We start from the raw sequence: 18,420 nt of genomic DNA, 5'->3' as shown, positions 1-18,420 counted from the left end.
TGGTCTGTTAGGAACTGGTGAGTGGTGGGTGAAACTGAAACCAATCCCCCCACCGGTAATCTCTAATCTTCAGTCCACAAAAGGGTAGTCTGGCTCTGCCTGCCCGTCTCTACAGACACTCACTTTTTGCTGCTCTTCCCCCAAGATGTCATGTGTGTCCCTCCAAAACACTCCTCTTATTCCTGGAAGATGCTTCTCCGTGAGGCCTTAAGAAATGCCATGTGATGGTGCGGCAGTGCAGGCTGCCCTTGCAAGAAGCAGTCTCACAATTCCCTTGCCATAGGTCCTGGTGGATTCCAGCTGCCCTTCCTCCTGGAACATGGTTCTGAGTCCTCCCCAACCCCTTCCTGGCTGCCCTCCTCTAGCAGTGCCCAAGATTGCTGTGTCACTCTTAAGGCCCAGCCTCAGAACTGGATACAGGATTACCAGGGTGGCCTAAGTTGAACCCTGGGGGACTGAGCAGACTCTACTTCCCCAAACCCAGACACTCCAGCTGTTAATACCACCTAGAATTATAGTGACATTCTTGGTCTCTGAACTTAGTTGGCTCATTGGACTAAGCCCTCTCAGTCCTAGTTGCTCCTGTTCCTTAATCTTCTGATGTCCCATATTTATGATTAGTTTCAAAAACTCAAATGTAAGGCATAGTTCTGGAGTCAGGCATCCCTGGATTGAATCCTGGCCCTAGCACTCATGAACTGGGAGATTCCACTTGAAGTCACTACCATAAGTTACAAGCCACTTAACGTCTTCTTGTTCTTTTTAAAAATATAAATATTGTAAATACTCTTTTGTCTTTACTTTTTAAAAAACTTTATTTATTTGGCTGCGCCAGGCTTTAGTTTCAGCACTCAGGATATTTAGTTGCAGCATGCGAACTCTTGCTTGCAGCACTCGAGAACTAGTTCCCTGGATAGAACCCACGTCCCCTGCATTGAGGGGTGTGAAGTCTTAGGCACTGGACCACCAGGGATGTCCCAAGCCACTTAATTTCTGTGTGCTTCTTTTCCTCCATCCTCTGTTTCCTCCAAAACAGAGATGACAGTATTCACACCATAAGCCTTGTTGTTGCTGTTGTTCAGTCGCTCAGTCATGTCACCTCTGCGACCCCATGGATTGCAGCACGCCAGGCTTCCCAGTCCTTCACCATCTCCCGGAGTTTGCTCAAACTCATGTTCATTGAGTTGATGATGCCATCCAACCATCTCATCCTCTATCGTCCCCTTCTCCTGCCTTCAGTCTTTCCCAGCTTCAGGGTCTTTACCAGTGAGTTGGCTCTTCGCATCAGGTGGCCAGAGTATTGAAGCTTCAGCTTCAGCATCAGTCCTTCCAGTGAATATTCAGGATTGATTTCCTTTAGGATTGACTGATCTGATCTTGCAGTCTAAGGAACTCTCAAGAATCTTCTCCAGCACCACAGTTTGAAAGCATCAATTCTTCAGCACTCAGCCTTCTTTATGATCCCATTTCACATCTGTACATGACTACAGGAAAAATTATAGCTTTAACAGGACAGAATTTTGTCAGCAAAGTGATTCTGCTTTTTAATACACTGTCTAGGTTTGTCAGTAGCTTTTCTTCCAAGGAGCAAGCGTCTTTTAATTTCATGGCTGCAGTCACCATCCACAGTGATTTTGGAGCCCAATAAAATAAAGCTCATCACACCATGAGCTTGATGAGGATTAAATGAGATAAGACATGCCAAGCGTTTGCACAACACCTGTCATATAGCAAGTGCCAGTAAGAAGTGATGGTGAGGATGATTGTGGTGAACTGTGTTTTCACCTGGGGCAAGTCAGGTGGGTCTTGCCTGGGTCTCTGCCTTTCTATGCCACTGTCTCGCTGTGTCAGACTCAGGACATTCTGAGACAGAACCCCAGTGGCTTGAGGATTTCCCTGAGAAACATTTGTGGCCGCCACAGCTCTATATCTTGATCCCAAAGAGCCCTCTAGTGGCTGATCTGCGAATGTGCAGGTGCAGGAGACAAAGGGAAGGAGGGACCTGGTGGGGAGAGAGGTGGGCTGGCTAGAGAAAGGCTCTGCATTTATGAGAAGAGCAGGGAGTTTTCTAGGGAGACCCCCAGTCTGGGATCAGACCTGAATATGGTCTCACTACTGTGAAGTGCTACCTGTGGGACTTCAGATACACCCCTTCTCCTCTGCAGGCCTCAGGGTGAGGAGCATTGGGAATGATGATGAACTGGATCTGTGTTTCCCAGAGGTGATTTAGGGAACCCTGGACAGTCATTTTGAAAACTGGAATGTTTATGTGTTTTCATGTGGCGCTAGAAAAATTAGTAACTTTTACTTGTTTTCGTCTATGGATATTATCCTTTTAGAGAGTGAGAAGTGAAATTGCTCAGTTGTGTCCCATTCTTTGAAACCCCATGAACTGTAGCCTGCCAGACTCCTCTGTCCATGGGATTTTCCAGGCAAGAATACTGGAGTGGTTTGCCATTTCCTTCTCCACGGAGATCTCCCTACCCTAGGGATTGAACCCAGGTCGCCTGCATTGCAGGCAGACTTCTTACCAGCTGAGCCACAAGGGAAGTCTGAAAGTGAAAATGAAAGCCCCTCAGTCATGTCCAACTCTTTGCGCCCCAAGCACTATACAGTCCATGGAATTCTCCAGGCCAGAATACTGGAGTGGGTAGCCTTTCCTTTCTCCAGGGAATCTTCCCAACCCAGGGATCGAATCCAGGTCTCCCACATTGCAGGTGGATTCTTTCCCAGCTGAGCCACAAGGGAAGCCCTATCCTTTTAAGGTGAATAAAAATATTTTTAAAAATCTAAATACACTAAAAGAAAAATAGTAAGTAAACAATAGAACAGGTGTCATTTTACCAGGATCAAAATCATAAAAGTAAAATCAAAAAGCAACAGAAATTTGGGTGCCACTGGACTAGATTCTTTGTGGTTTCCTGCACCGTTCTGATAAGCTAATCCTATCTGCATACTATACCTGGTATTGTTCCCTAGCATAAGGGTCACCATTTATTGTTTATGCTGCTATCAGCTCTTTGAACTTATCTCTCAGAATAGGGGTATTACTTACTCTTCATTTTACTGACCAGTGAAAGCCCCGGTCGTACCTGCCTGAGGCCACGTTATGGTATGGCAGAGCCAGTTTGGAACCGAGCCCATTGGACCCCCGAGCCACTGTCTGCTGTGGTACCACCCATGCGCATGCCTTTTCTGCTTACCTGCACTGGGAGCTGGACAACAGGGACTAGACCCTCCAGTCTCAGTGATGGATGGGCAAGGCCTGCACGGACCAGGTTGCCTGGTGACATTCACATCCAGCTGGGCCTCAAGGTAAGCTGTGGAGCTGTGGCCACAGGTGACTCTGGGCATCAGGGGACTGGCCTACCAAGACCTGTGATATTAAGTCCCCTCAGCCTGGCCACTGCGATGTGGTGCCAAGGGTGCTGGCCAGAGGTCAGCAGTCCTGAAGTCTTGTCCTGGGCCTTTCATTCACTCGCTCCTTAGCAGACTTGTCCACTCACTGTGCCCCGCTGTGTCAGAACTAGAGGCGGTTTTCCAAACAGTGTCCTAGGCCCCCACCCCTAGAGGTTCTGATTTTGTACGTGTGGGTGGAACTCAGGGATCTGCAGGCTAGCTGGTTTTCAAGGGAATCATGGTGCTTAGTGACCTGTGGGGTCCCTTCCAACCCCCAGACTCCATGAACCTTAGCTTGGAATGGCCAGTTGACCCCTGTGACCTTCCCCTGACCCAATCCCAAACAGCCTAGGTGACAAAGAAAATAACAGTAAAAAAAGATATTTTATTATTAAAAAACAACAACAGATGAGCAATGAAACCAGGCACCCCATCACTCACTCTCACAGTCACCCGCACAGCCGTGAACCACACACACAGACACCCTCTCACCCACACAGCTCCCTCTAGCTGTAAGCAGCAGCCTTGTGGGTAAGAGTCACCATTTCTCTTCCTTTTTACTTTGTCTCCCTAAACAACACACATGAAAAAGCAGTGGACCAGAGTGGCAGAGGAAGGAGTGGCCAGGCCACCAGAAGCCTCTGGTCCCTCCCACTCCTGGCTACATACATTCTGCACATGTGTGCACATGTACTATACACGGACTCCCATGTGTGCAGACATGCACCCATACTGACCCTCCATGCATAGGGTTGAGTCACTGCAGGTAATACTTGGACTGGCAGGTCTCTGAGACAGAGGGGCAGGAGAGGACCCTCCTGGTGTCTGACTCCCTGCTGCCACCCTTCCCTGCGCAGGAGTTGACTTCCTTGTGTCTAGGGAGGACATTGAGTCCCTATGGGGCAGCTCATCCAGACAGCAAGGTTGAAAAGTGCCTAAGAATTATTTCAAAAATGAAGAATCGTGCCCTTCTTGCCTTTGGCCCAAAGTGCTTTCGAAACTTGGGCTGAAGAGCCCAGAGTTTCATGAGGTCTGAATTCTTTAGCAAAGATGGTTCAGGGCTGCACAGATCCTGGCAGGCCCTGGCTGGTAGAAAGTCACATGACTTAGAAAAGGACGGACAAGGTGCTTGGAGTTAGATTAGAGGAGTGGGACCACCAGGAGACTGAGGCCAAGTGATGCCCCTGGGGAACCTTCGTCATCGAGGTTCATCATCTTACCTCTGATGCCTGGCAGGCAGGGTGCACAGGTGACATGTGGTAGCTGTTCACCTGCTGCTCACCTCTCAGCCCCTTGCAGAGCCCCTGTTGCCCCACAGGGTTTGTGACCTTGGACCTTGTCTCTACAGCAGATGTGGTGCTTGCCTGTGAGGCACAGGCCCGCCATGGCCTGCAGAGCGCAGCTGTGGGCAGGTCTAAGAGTGTGCCCATCAGGGTCGGCCCACTAGTTCAGGCTCTGAATCCCTGGGGACCGTCAGAGGGGCCCACTGCCTCTTGCCTATCCCAGGAGTCAGTTTTTCCTGGGTTTCTAGGGTAACGGCTCTGGGCACCCCCTTTCTGCGGGGGGGCCCTGGTGCGCTGTGTCTGGAGCTCTACCCTCAGCTTCCCTCCATCCTCAGGAACCCGCTGGGGTCAGCAAGAGCACATTTCAAGATTTGGCAGCTTGGACTGGGTATGGGGGCTTCCCTCCCTCTTTCCCAGCCACGCTCAATTCATTCCCCACCAGTTGGGGGGGAGGTGTCGGGTCCTCAGCCTCCCGCCTGCCTCCCTCTGAGGATAGCTAGAACATGACCTCCTCACAGCTCCCATAATCACTCTCCACCATGTCAGAGCCCTCATAGTTGGGGGGGGCCTGGGGCTGGCCCCGGCCCAGGGCGTGCCCACCCCCCACCTCACAGTCGGCATAAGAGGGCCCGGCCCGGCTGAGGCGCATGCTCACCCCCTTGTAGCCCCCTTCTGCCAGGCAGGGCCCTCCCCCTCCCTGCTGGAACTGCGAGTGGTAGTAGCTGATGGCCGTGTACTCGTTGAGACAGGGAGCCGGCAGGTGCTCCCGGGGACTGGGGGGCCGCGGGGGAATCAGATCTTCCAGGTTCTGGTTGCTGTAACGGGGTGGGAGAGGTGCTCGCTTGTTTTCCAGCTCCAGCGGGAAGGGGAAACCCCCGTAGAGGCCACTGGGGTCCGGCATCACGGCTGGGTTCTGGTGGCAGTGAGGCGACGGTGGCGCTGGGCCAGGGGTGACTTCGGAGTGGGGGTATTCCCAGCATTCCTTCCTGGAGTACGTTGGGGGCCAGACCGTGGCTCCGCCTGGGTACACTGAAAGGGAACACATGATAGGGTGAGCTCTGAGTTTCCCTGGTGAAGGTTCCAGCTGGCCTTAGAGCTAATGTACATGACGTAGCGTCTGGCAGAGAGGAGCCAGGGAGTCAGTGGGTATGTGGCCCATCTGTGTGTGTTGTCTCGGGCAGCTTAAATTAATATCTAGAATCCAGTGGGGCCAAGTTGAAAGCCAGAGGTTTAACTCAAAGCCAGCCCATTTTGCAAATCTGTGCCACTGCCTTCAAGGGTCAGTGAATAAGGGAAGAATCTGAATGGCTCCATGCAGCCAACTCCCATTCCTGGAGACAGCAGCTCCATCAAAATCCTACTGGTGAGTTTTGTCTCCTTAATTGAAGGAAACAAACATGTCTTTTGGACTAGGAGATGTGATGGTGTCTATTACAGGGAGTGATTACATGAGATGTGGCTTGGAAGCTTGGTGATCAGGCATCCTTGGACCTGCCTCTATCCCTGGTCCTGAGAGTTGGGAGAGTTACAAGTCACTGTGTCTATATGGGTCCCAGTTACCCTAATGGCAGATAGTTAATGCCAATAACTGTTGAACTATTAGTAAGTAAGCCTAGAAACATAAAGTACTTTACAAATTCACCTCCTGTTGAGCTGAAAATGAGAGGAGGGTGAAGAGTGAGCCAGGTCTGGCCCAAGGCTGCTGTACCTCTTGACTGGGTGGCCAGCCAACTAGACAACTGCCTCTCTCTCTCCCTTTCCAGAAAAGTGTAAATATACATGTAAGTGAGTTAAAGTCACTCAGTTGTGTCCGACTCTTTGCAACCCCATCAACTATACAGTCCATGGAATTCTCCAGGCCAGAATACTAGAGTGGGTAGCCTTTCCCTTCTCTAGGCAATCTTCCCAACCCAGGGATCAAACCCAGGTCTCCTGCATTGCAGGCGGATTCTTTACCAGCTGAGCCATCAGGGAAACCCAAGTAAATATATACAGAACCTTCCTTTTAACCCCATGGATCCTCCCCACCCCCATCCAGGGTCTGTGGGTTTCTGCCATGGACGTCAGTCCTGTGGAGTGACTTGGAATTTAGAGGAGTGGATCACAGTTCAGTGGAACGAGGCATAGACTCTTGAGTCCAGAGGCCTGGAGTCTGGTCCAGCCCACTAGTGCACCAAATTTCTTGAAATTCGAAACTGTACTTGACAGCCTTGATGCAAGTCAAAAAGTTCCCCAACACACGGGTCTCACTCGAGAGGAACACCGAGTTTTCCTGCACAACTTAATCTGAGCCCCTTCTCCCCTCCTGATCTCGACCTGAGGGGAGATTCCCCTACTTTGTCTGGAAAGGGATCCCACCTTCCTGTTGCACCTCAGGAGGAGGCAGGTCTTGCATTGAAACTAGAGAGGAAGCCTCGTGGGTCGTGCCACATTCCAAAAGACACCCCGTGGATTTCCCCGTCCATTCAAGGTAATTCCTGATGGCTGGACACCTCTGCGAATGTAACCCCGAGGATGAAGTCACATCCAGTGCACCCTGACCTTGACCACATCCCTTCGTGGACTGGATGGTGGCTGAAAACACTCATGTCTCAGATAATGGGGTGTTTCCGTCTACTGCCCTGTCCCATCAATCCCAGAGGCTAACAGCCTGTGGCTATACTGACCCATCTCCTCGCCTGACCATCTCCTCTTAATGATGGCCTCATTGTCAGGGTGGGAAGAGACGGCAGCTGGCGGGAGTCTGGGAGGAACACTGCAGACCATGGGCCGTTGCTTAGAGCTGGGTCCAAAAGTGACAAGTTCATTTGGAGCCGAGGTCTTGCCTGGCTCTGTTTGGTTCAGGTTGTTGCAGGAGCTGGTGCTCAGGGGGTTGAGCTCAATGGCAGGCATGGCTTGGGTGTCAACACCCACACTCCTGGCCAGGAGATCTGGGTCCTCCATGGCCACGGGCTTGTGTGACTTGCAACGGCGGCAGTAGAAGAGAAGCACCGTGGAGATGACGACGATGACCAGCAGGGCCACTATGATGATCAGAATCTCCTGCTGTCCCCAGTCCCCCCTTGTGATCTCAGGGGTGACGAGGCAGTGTCCTTCTGAGCAGCCCCTGGCCTCCATTTCACACCTGCAGGGACAGAGAAGTAGAGGACCCAGTCACTATATAGGCCTTTCCATGTCCCCTCTTAATTTATTATTTATTTGGCTTTATTGAGTCTGAGTTGCAGCATGCAAGATCTTTCTTTGTGGTTCACAGATTCTCTACTTGTAGCAGGCAGGCTCTGAAGCGCTCGGGCTTAGTAGCTGCAGCCCGCAAGTTTAGTTGCCCCGTGGCATGTAGGATCTTAGCTCCCTGACCGGGTGCTGAGAGAAAGGACTTTAAGATAAACATATGGGAGAATCTTGGACAAGCCCTTTCCTTCTCTGGGTCTCTGTTTCCCCACCTGTAAAATGGGTGGGTGGACCACACCACTGGATCTCTTACATACACCCTGACAACAGGGTGGGGGGGTCCCTTGGGAGCGTGTTATAAATAGAATCCCAGGCCTCCTTCCTTGGAGATTCCAATTTAATTGTTCCAGGAATTTTTATTTTTCATAAGTCTCCCTCATGATTTTTAAAGGTTTCCAAGTTGGGAATTCGTAAAACCAGTGAATTGCCAGAAGCCTCTTTGTGTCTAGGATTATCGTGGGTGATTCTCCTTCCCTGGCAACCCCAGGGCAGCATTACATAAGGCACAGGTAGGTAGTGGTGGGGCATGAATCCACAGTGGAGCCTGTCCCAAGGGGAATCATTGCCCCCGGGCCACTTTCTGAAAAGTCAGGGGCCAGAGCAAGAGAATAAGAACTTAAGCATTTTCAGACTTCAGCAAAGACCAGAAATGCTTGAGGAGCTGGTATGAGGTAGATTCCTGGGCCCCAGCCTGGCGAGTCCAGTCCACTAGGTTCAGCAGAGGGCTTGGGCGATCTGTCTGTATAGCTAGCACCTCCCTTCCCAGGGTGCTCTTGATGCAGGTGGTGGGAGGAAGGAGGCCTGACCCTTGGAAAAGGCGAAGAGGCCAGGTCACTGGATTACTTGGCCCCTGGCTGCCTACTGGCCTCTTTAGAGCTCAGAGGGCAGAGATGCTGCCAACCTCAGGGAGAGGAGCCCACAGCCGGGGGCCTCTCCTGTGCTTACCTGTCTCCTGTGTAGGGGTAAGGGCAGATACAGGGGGCTCCCTCGGGGGAGGAGATGCAAGTTCCACCTTCCAGGCAGGGAGTCGAGGTGCAGTTCTCCTTTCTTTGTTCGCAGTGCCTCCCGGCAAACTGTGGGCGGCACGCGCAGACATATCCTGGGAGGAAAGGGCAGGGAGGCAAGAGGACACACTGGCCTCGTGGTCCGGCAACTGCGGGTGGACTGAGCCCCCAGGATGGAGGGGGACCTTGAGTGTTTGCAGATCCCAGCGTCCACACTTAGCTACTGAGTGCTCCCCTCTGCCACGTGCTCCGTGTTGGGCAGTGGTGCTCAGCTGGGCAAGAAGACTTAATCCCTGCCCTCAAACAACTTACAGCCTACAGGGAACATTCATCTAACAGATATGAATGGGTATCGTCATTGTCATCCAGGACAATGCTATTCAGTGTAGTCACTACTCTAAGCATCTTCATGTATTAGCTCATCTGACCCACCCGTTGGCTCTGAGATTGGTTGCTGTTATGGTCCTCATCATTAGTTACTATTATTGTCCTTGCACCTGGGGACAGGTGGAAGTTGATGGCTGGCCAGGAACTGAGGCCTGGGAATGTATGACATTGGCTCAGAGTTACACTGCAAGCAAATGGCAACTTGGTGGTAGTGGGGGGTCAAACTGAGACAGTTATATATCATATCAGTATATTAGTAATTATTATAAAAATTCATTTTATTGAAAGGAAGTGTTAGGGGAGGAAACTAGCCTAAACTAGAGACCAGGGGAGGTTTCCTGGAGGAGGTGGTATTTTAGTTCAGACCTGAAGGATGAGTAAAAATTAGCCAGGCAAAAAGAGAGGAAGATGCTTAAAGCAAAGGAGAATGTGTGCAAAGACTCAGAGGAGAGGGCATGACATATCACCAGGGGTCAGGACAGGGGTGAGCCTAGGGAGCCTAGGGAGAGTGGGAGCAGGAGGGCTGGCAGGTGAAGGGTCCAGTGCATAGGAGCCATAGGCAGGAGTAAGAAATTGGGATTCCATCAATGGCACCCCACTCCAGTACTCTTGCCTGCAAAAATCCCATGGATGGTGGAGCCTGGTAGGCTGCAGTCCATGGGATCATGAAGGGTTGGACACGACTGAATGACTTCACTTTCACTTTTCACTTTCATGCATTGTAGAAGGAAATGGCAACCCACTCCAGTGTTCTTGCCTGGAGAACCCCAGGGATGGGGGAACCTGGTGGGCTGCCATCTATGGGGTCACACAGAGTCGGACACGACTGAAGCAACTTAGCAGCAGCAGCAGCAGCAGCTGAACAGCAAGGGGAAGCCACCACTAGGGTCTGAGCAGGAAAGTGATGTGCTCAGATCTGCACTGTGTAAGGATGGCTCTGGTGTCTTGCTGGAAGATGCTAGTGGAGGGACAGAAGCAGGAGAGCAAGGAGGTGGCTGGTGCAGAAGAGAAGATAAGAGGTGATGAGGGCTGGGGTCAGACTCATGGCAGTGGGGACACAGAAGTGATGGACTCCTTGGATATCTAGGTAGAAATGACAGTATTATCAGTCAGGCAAACATTAGAAAACAGGAGACTGCCAAGTGTTGACAGGGATACTGGGGCTTAGGAACCCCATGCACTTGCTGGTGGAAGTACAGACTGCTGCAGCCATGCTGGTCAGCAATCTGACCTGACGTAGTCAAAGTGTTGGTATACTCTGGGTTTGTGAATTTCATGTGTGTGTATGTGTGAAAGTTCTCATGTAGGTTCGTAAGATGACATGGAAGGATGTTCAGTGCAGCCCTGTTGATGGAAGTGGGATGTCCATTGCTAGCAAAGTGGAGAGGGGAAAGGTAAGCACACGCACACCTTGGCAAATTGAGCCGAAATTAAAAGCAGTAGGAGGGAGGTTCAAGAGGGAGGAGACATATATATGTGCCTATGGCTGATTCATGTTGATGTATGGCAGAAACCAATGCAACATTGTAAAGAAATTATCCTCCAATTAAAAAAAATATTAGAAAAAAGAATTACTTGTGGCAGTGTGGATGGAAGAGTGTAAAAATTCAAGCATGTGAAATATAGTTCATGCATGTTGAAAGGATACTTTTAAAAAACTTTAGGGATCTCCCTGGTGGTCCAGTGGTTAAGATTCCATGCGTCCACTGAGGGGTGAGGGTTTGATCCCTGGCCAGGAAACCAAGATCCCAGATACTGTGCTGCTGCTGCTGCTGCTGCTAAGTCGCTTCAGTCGTGTCCGACTCTGTGCGACCCCAAAGATGGCAGCCCACCATCCTCCCCCGTCCCTGGGATTCTCCAGGCAAGAACACTGGAGTGGGTTGCCATTTCCTTCTCCAATGCATGAAAGTGAAAAGTGAACGTGAAGTCGCTCAGTCGTGTCCGACTCTTAGCAACCCCATGGACTGCAGCCTACCAGGCTCCTCCATCCATGGGATTTGCCAGGCAAGAGTACTGGAGTGGGGTGCCAGTATGGCCAAAAAAAACCCCACTTTAAATGTTTACCTATGAGTTTGGGGAAGGGAAAAGGCAGTGGAGTATAAAGGGCAGTAAGAAAGAGAAACTTAGCATGGACCAATGATGACACAGATGTGTTGACTTCAGCCTTCTATATGGAGGTTCTTATTCACCCCCTTCCTCCATCCAGAAAAAAAGTAGAAAGATAGTTCTTGTTGAAGGAGAAAGAAGACTCTTGGCCTCCCCTGGTGTAAACCTGCTGCTGCTGCTGCTAAGTCGCTTCAGTCGTGTCTGACTCTGTGCGACCCCATAGACGGCAGCCCACCAGGCTCCCCCATCCCTGGGGTTCTCCAGGCAAGAACACTGGAGTGGGTTGCCATTTCCTTCTCCAATGCATGGAAGTGAAAAGTGAAAGTGAAGTCACTCAGTCATGCCCGACTCTTAGCAACCCCATGGACTGCAGCCTACCAGGCTCCTCCATCCATGGGATTTTCCAGGCAAGAGTACTGGAGTGGGTTGCCATTGCCTTCTCCAGTGTAAACCTAGCCAATCCCAACTCACCAGACAGTAAAGGAAAGGGAGGAATTATTTCCACTGAGATCTGCACCCTGAGCCTGTCTCAAACTTCAGCCCTGTGACCTTGTCTGAGTTCCCTTACCTTTCCAAGTATCCCTTCCGTAGCACAGTGGTTTCTTGAGCAGTAAAACAGAGCTTTACTTCCCTCTCCCCTCTCTCCCTCATGGGGCTGTGTTGGAGAAATATGCTCAGTCAACTCTACAGTGATCCACGATTGCTAGTTCAGCATGTCAGGGTCCTCTGCAGAGTCTCCTGGGATAAGCCTCAGGGTCAGCCACAGCCTTACCTGCCCCGCCAGTCTGCGAGCACTTCCCACCGTTGAGACATGGGTTCTGGCCGCACTGGTCACTGGGGAAGCAGCACTTGGTGAGGGCCCGCCTCTCCAGCAAACCGGCCACCTTCTTGCCATGGACCAGCAGCTCCAGCACCTCTCTGTTGATCACAACAGCATCCAGGCAGCCTTCAAAGCCCTGGGAGACATTTGGGGAAGAATGCGAGTGGACGAGGCCACCCAGAAAGAGGTCCCTTTCAGGCTTCAGACCCCGGCAGTTCTCTGGGAGCTTGAGGGAGGTGCTGCTTGCACTGTCAACCAACAGGCGGATGGAAGTGTCCATCTCCTCCACCAGAACAGAGTGCCACTCGTGGTCATTCACGTGCAACCGGGAGGAAAGATTTCCATAGAAGCCACCTGGGCAGTGGTATTCCAGCTGGAGCACTCCATTGACCAGCTGTAAAGAAAACCCAGATGACCATCAGCAAAACCAAGAAGTGCTTAGAAAAACCCTTGCTCAGAAGCTGCTAGTGCAGAAAATGTTAGTGTATTTTTACAGGTAGAAGGGGTAGTGATTTTTCAAGGCTGTATTTTTTTCAGACATTGTATTTGTAGAGCATAAAGCCCCTCAAAGTGCACTTCCATTTATGGTCTCATTTGGCCCTTGCTATTCTCCATGGAATATCCTGGGCAGGGGACATGTCTGTCCATTTCACAGATGAGGAAACTGAGGCCCAGAGACATCTCGCCAGCCCCTGTCTTTTGGATTCTTCTTCACAGGCCTCTCCAGTGTTCTACTCTCCTAAGCCTTCAGGGAAACCAAAAACCTCCCTTTCACCCCCATTCACTTATTCAACAGTTCAGCACTTCTTGAAGTGGATCTCAAAGATGATTTCAGGGGATCCACAAGCTGACAAAGGTGCATATAGTCAAAGCTATAGTTTCTCCAGTGGTCATGTATGGATGTGAGAGCTGGACCATTAAGAATGCTGAGCACTGAAGGATTGATGCTTTCGGACTGTGGTGCTAGAGAAGACTCTTGAGAGTCCCTTGGACTGCAAGGAGATCAAACCAGTCAATCCCAAAGGAAATCAACCCTGAATATTCACTGGAAGGACAATGCTGAAGTTGAAGCTCCAGTTCTTTGGCCACATGATGCGAAGAGCCAACTCACTGGAAAAGACACTGATGCTGGGGAAGATTGAAGGCAGGAGGAGAAGGGGATGACAGAGGATGAGATGGTTGGATGGCATTATCAACTCAATGGACATGAGTTTGAGCAAACTCCAGGAGAGAGTGAAGGACAGGGAAGGGTGGTGTGCTGCAGTTCATGGGGTCATCAAGAGTTGGACACAACTTAGCAACTGAGCAACAACAACAACAAAGTGAAACTATTAACTAGAGCTGGATTAAGTAGAGCTTCCTCTGGGTGAAATGTGAAGATCTTACCCAGTGTTTTCTAGAGACTGGCTATTTGTACACAATCTTGCCAATTTTTGCCCTGGTTGAATTCTACACATACCTTTTTTAAAAAGAACACTTAGTATTATTACAGCAAATGGAAAACCAATATAACTTGCCATTGAGGAAAGAGAATGTCAAAAGTAGGTACATCTTATGTATGGAGAGAGTAACATAGAAAATTACAATACCATATGTAAAATAGATAGCCAATGGGAATTTGCTGTGTGACTCAGGGAACTCAAACAGGGGCTCTGTGACAGGCTGAATAGTGGGATAGGAAGGGAGATGGGAGGGAGGCCCTGGAGGGAGGGGACATGGGTGTACCTATGGGTGATTCTTGTTGATGTATGACAGGAAACCACAAAATTCTGTAAAGCAATTATTGTTCAATTAAAAAAAATTTTAAAATAAGTACATCTTATACAAAGCATTGTTATTAAATCACTGCTTTCACTTACTAAAGACCACAACTCCATTGATCCCTCCATTTTTTCACTGTTTCTCCCTTCTTTCATGTCCTCATTCCTCACCTTATCAAGCTTAAAGTCCATAGACAAATTATTTTCCCTTTTTAATTTGGTAGATCTCACTTGGCAAATACACAAATCAGGTAAAACTCAACTTTCCCTCTACTCTGTATAGGTATCATAGAGCTGAACGTGGCTACGGAGTAACACACAGCCTTTGCATATTGGTCTCCCTTTAATTTCATGGCCACAAATGTGTCCTTTGTACTGCCCAACAACTGTACAATTGTACTGTCTTGGTTGGGCTCCTCTGTTGGCTCAGACAGTAAAGAATCCACCTGCAATGCAGGAGACCCAGGTTCAATCCCTGGGTTGGGAAGATCTCCCAGAGAAGGGAATGGCCACCCACTCCAGTATTCTTGCCTGGAGAATTCCACGGACAGAGGAGCCAGATGAGCCACAGTCAATGGTTTTGCAAAGAGTTGGACAAGACTGAGCGGCCAACACTTCTACTGTCTTGTTTAGTCCCCTCACTCTCCCAGATGACTATTTTCACAACTTCTCTCCTTAGACCCTTAATGCCTCTCTCCCCATCCTCGCTCTCAGCGACCAGATGGGAAGTTACAGGCATGGTCGCCATCACATCTGTCCATGTTGTCCAAAGCCAATCTCTCTATTCGTGCACTAGATCCCACCCTACCCTTCTTAACCTCCTATATATTGGACAAGAGACCACTGACTATCCTTTCTCCTTCCTATATCTTTGTTCATTCTCTACTGGATCATTCCAGTCATCATATAGACATGCTGTTATTGCTCTAATCTTTAAAATATATATGTATTTATTTATTTGCCAGGTCTTAGTTGTGACATGCAGGGTCTTTGATCTTTGTTGCAGCATGTGGGATCTTTACTTGAGGCATAAGAATGTCTTAGCTCTGGCATGTGGGATCTAATTCCCTGACCAGTGATCAAACCTGGGTCCCCTGTTTTGGGAGCATAGCGTCTTCTCCACTGGACCACCACGGAAGTCCCTATTGCTCTAATCTTAAAAAAAAAAAAAAAAGTTTTATTGAACCCACATCTCTTGCCAGATTGCACTTTCTTTATTTGCTTTCGCTGTGTAGTAAAATTCCACTCCTACCCACCCTGACACCACGACACAGAAACCACTGATGTCAGAGTATGCAGCGTCCTCTTTGTTGCCAAATCCAATGATTGATACCACTTCATATCTTATTTGACCTCTTAGCAGAATATGACTGAGCTGATCATTCAATGCTTCCTTCTCTTTTTATATATAATTTTATTTATGTATTTATTTATGTCTGCTGAGTCTTTGTTGCTGTACACAGTTGTTCTCTAGTTGCAGAGAGTGAGGGCTACTCTCTAGTTGTAGTGCATGGGCTTCTCATTGCAGTGACTTCTCGTTGCATAGCACTGGGCTCTAGGGCATGCAGGCTTCATTAATTGTGACACATGGTTTCCGTAGTTGGGCTTCTCATTGCAGTGACTTCTCTTGTTGCATAGCACTGGGCTCTAGGGCATGCGGGCTTCAGTAGTTGTGACACGTGGTTTCCATAGTTGGGCTTCTCATTGCAGTGACTTCTCTTGTTGCATAGTACTGGGCTCTAGGGCATGTGGGCTTCATTAATTGTGACACACGGGTTCAGTAGTTGAGACTCCCAGGCTCTACATTGGCTCAATGGTTGTGGTGCTTGGGCTTTGTTGCTCTGGGGCATGTGGGATTTCCCCAGACCAGGGATTGAACCCATGTCTCCTGCATGGATTCTTTACTACTGAGCCACCAGGGAAGCCCCACTGCTTCCTTATTAATACAAACCCTTCATCTGGCTTCCCAGATTCAATACTCTGTTCATTTTCCTTCACCATCGCCGATTGCATCTTTTCATTCTCCTTTATTGGATTCTCCTCTTCTCTTGACTTCTCAGTGATGGAGTATCTCAAGGATAAATCCTTGATGTACCCTATTTTTAACCTGCAATCCTTGGTGATCTCCCCAGTTTCATGGTTGTCAATACTACATATACGTTGAAGAATCTTGGATCTTCACCTCCAGCCCAGAACTGTCTCATCAGATTTGTTTGTCCAGCTCCACTAGTAGGTCTGATAGTTATCTCAAGCTCATGTGTCCAGAATGGAACTCCTGGTCACCTCCACTTCCCCAATCTACTCTATCCATATCCTTGGCTAGGTCTGTTGGCAGCAACTCCATTCCTTCAGGTTGCTCCAGGTCAACGTCTTACTCCTTGTTTTCTCTCCTAGCCCTCATTCAGCTCCTCCGGGGTCCTGCTGTCTTTGCCTTCAAAATATCTCCAGCATCTGAACTCTTTTTTTTTCCCAGTTACACTGTCATTCCCCTGGTCTAAACTGCCATCATCTCTCACCAGAATTACTTCCTTTGGGCTGGGTCTTTCCACTTCCATCCTTGTTCCTCTAAAGTCTATTCTCAGCACAGTAGCCATGAGGACCCTTTTCACATATGTCAAAACATCTTAATTCTTTGCTCAAAACCTTTAACATCCCCTACATTACTCAGAATAAACCCCAATGTTCTTAAATAGCCTGAGAACTTTTTATAGATATGATCTCATCTCATCTTATTATGTATCCGACCTCAACTTGTGCTACTCCTGTTCCCCTGCTCACTTCACTCAAGCCATATTGACATCTGAGCTGTTTTTAAACATGCCAAGCAATCTCCTACCAATGACTGTTCCCTTTACCTAGAATGCTGTTCCCCCAGAGGTCTACATAACTAGACCCTCAATGAAACCTTCCCTAACCACCTTATTTAAAATTGTAACTTCCCACATTCCTTATCCCCCTTAACATTTTTTTTCTTTTAACCCCAAACACTTATTACATTTAGACAAATTCTGTAATTTTATGATTTACTAGGTTTACTGTCAGTTTCTCACCATAGGATGAAAACTCTAAGAGGGTTTTTTTTTTTTTTTAATATTTTTCACTGATAAGACCCAAGCACCTGGAAGAGTGCCTGTTGCATAGTAATGCTTGATAAATATTTGCTAAATGAATTCAGTTCTAACTAGGGCTTCCCTGGTGGTCTAGTGGTGAAGAATCCGCCTTGCAACGCAAGGGACACAGATCCCTGCTGTGGGAAGATCCCACACACCGCAGAGCAACACAACTACTGAGCCCCTGTTCTTAGAGCCCATGCTCTGCAACACAAGAAGCCACCACAATGCGAAGCCCAAGCACCACAACCAGATAGTAGCCTCCACTTACTGCAACTAGAGAAAGCATGTGCACATCAATGATGACCCAGTGCAGTAAAAATAAACAAATATTTTAAAAATTCTAAATGGGGCTTCCCAGGTGGTGCAGAGGTAAAGAACCCACCTGCCAATGCATGAGACATAAGAGACGTGGGTTCGATCCCTGGGTAGGGAAGATTCCCTGGAAGAGGACACGGCAACCCACTCTAGTATTTTTGCCTGGAGAGTCTCATGGACAGCAGAGCCTGCTGGGCTACAGTCTATAGGGTTGCAAAGAGTCAGACACAACTGAAGCAACTTAACATGAACTAGCTGCCAAAGTCTCCTTTCGCTTTGAGAGATGGACATGTGTGATGGAGGTGTTAAAATCAGGCAGGTACTCTGAGACTTTCTACAGATATAATCAGAAGGACTGAAAGACCCTTAGAAAGGAAATTCATTTTCCTCCATATGATTCCATGTACCTTAATGCTGATTTTGTCATCTTGAGCACCCCCCAGGTCCAACCCATCTTGGGGAACATTGGTCTCTTACTCAGCAAAAGTGATAAAAGCATCAGCCAGGTCTAGGTGGCCTCATGCATCTCTCTTTCTATCTTCAGAGGCTCTCTGTCATCCCACAGAACAGCCCAACCTCTGATGTACTAGGACATGATGCACCCCTAAGTGGGGTGGGTCTTGGCCATTGTAACTAGAAAGTCTCATGTTCTGACCTTCGAGAGTCACACCCAGGCTCATGGTAAACCACTCAGGGTTTCTTTGCAGAAGTTTGCCTTCTTGGCCAAACCCATGCTGCCCCACCTCCCCAGCCTGGCACACCCCCAGGAAATCTCTCAGGGTGGCGGTTCCTTACCTTCAGGGAGAGAGACACTGTCTTATTGCTGAACAGGAGAATTGCCTGTGACTGGAGTGTTTTCAGGCGGAAGTGTATGTGCCCGTTCTGAAATTCCGGGAGACGGTACCGCCCGAAACTCTGACCGCTGAACCTCACGGCAGTACCTGTGAAAGCAACCAAAGGTGTCACCTCCACACCAAGTTGCCGGAAGCCAGCACGGGAGTTCCC

General features: G+C 49.0%; 1 protein-coding gene across 2 annotated transcripts in view; it reads right to left on the bottom strand.

Moving 5' to 3' along the window:
• Positions 1–5,178: 5,178 nt before the first annotated feature.
• The window catches only part of FAT2 (FAT atypical cadherin 2), a 98,075-nt gene continuing 84,833 nt past the window's right edge, over positions 5,179–18,420 (bottom strand). For both annotated transcript variants that reach the window (XM_025292379.3, XM_044947435.2), the window contains exons 20-24: positions 18,211–18,356; positions 12,180–12,621; positions 8,856–9,009; positions 7,349–7,806; positions 5,179–5,711 (exon numbers count right to left, since the gene is read on the bottom strand). In XM_025292379.3, the coding sequence (XP_025148164.2) occupies positions 5,179–5,711; positions 7,349–7,806; positions 8,856–9,009; positions 12,180–12,621; positions 18,211–18,356 (1,733 nt within the window). The remainder of the gene's footprint in view (positions 5,712–7,348; positions 7,807–8,855; positions 9,010–12,179; positions 12,622–18,210; positions 18,357–18,420) is intronic.

This window comes from Bubalus bubalis, chromosome 9 (assembly GCF_019923935.1).
Source record: "Bubalus bubalis isolate 160015118507 breed Murrah chromosome 9, NDDB_SH_1, whole genome shotgun sequence".
In the NCBI taxonomy this organism is placed as follows: Eukaryota; Metazoa; Chordata; class Mammalia; order Artiodactyla; family Bovidae; genus Bubalus; species Bubalus bubalis.
This window is presented reverse-complemented; position numbering and strand designations above follow the sequence as displayed.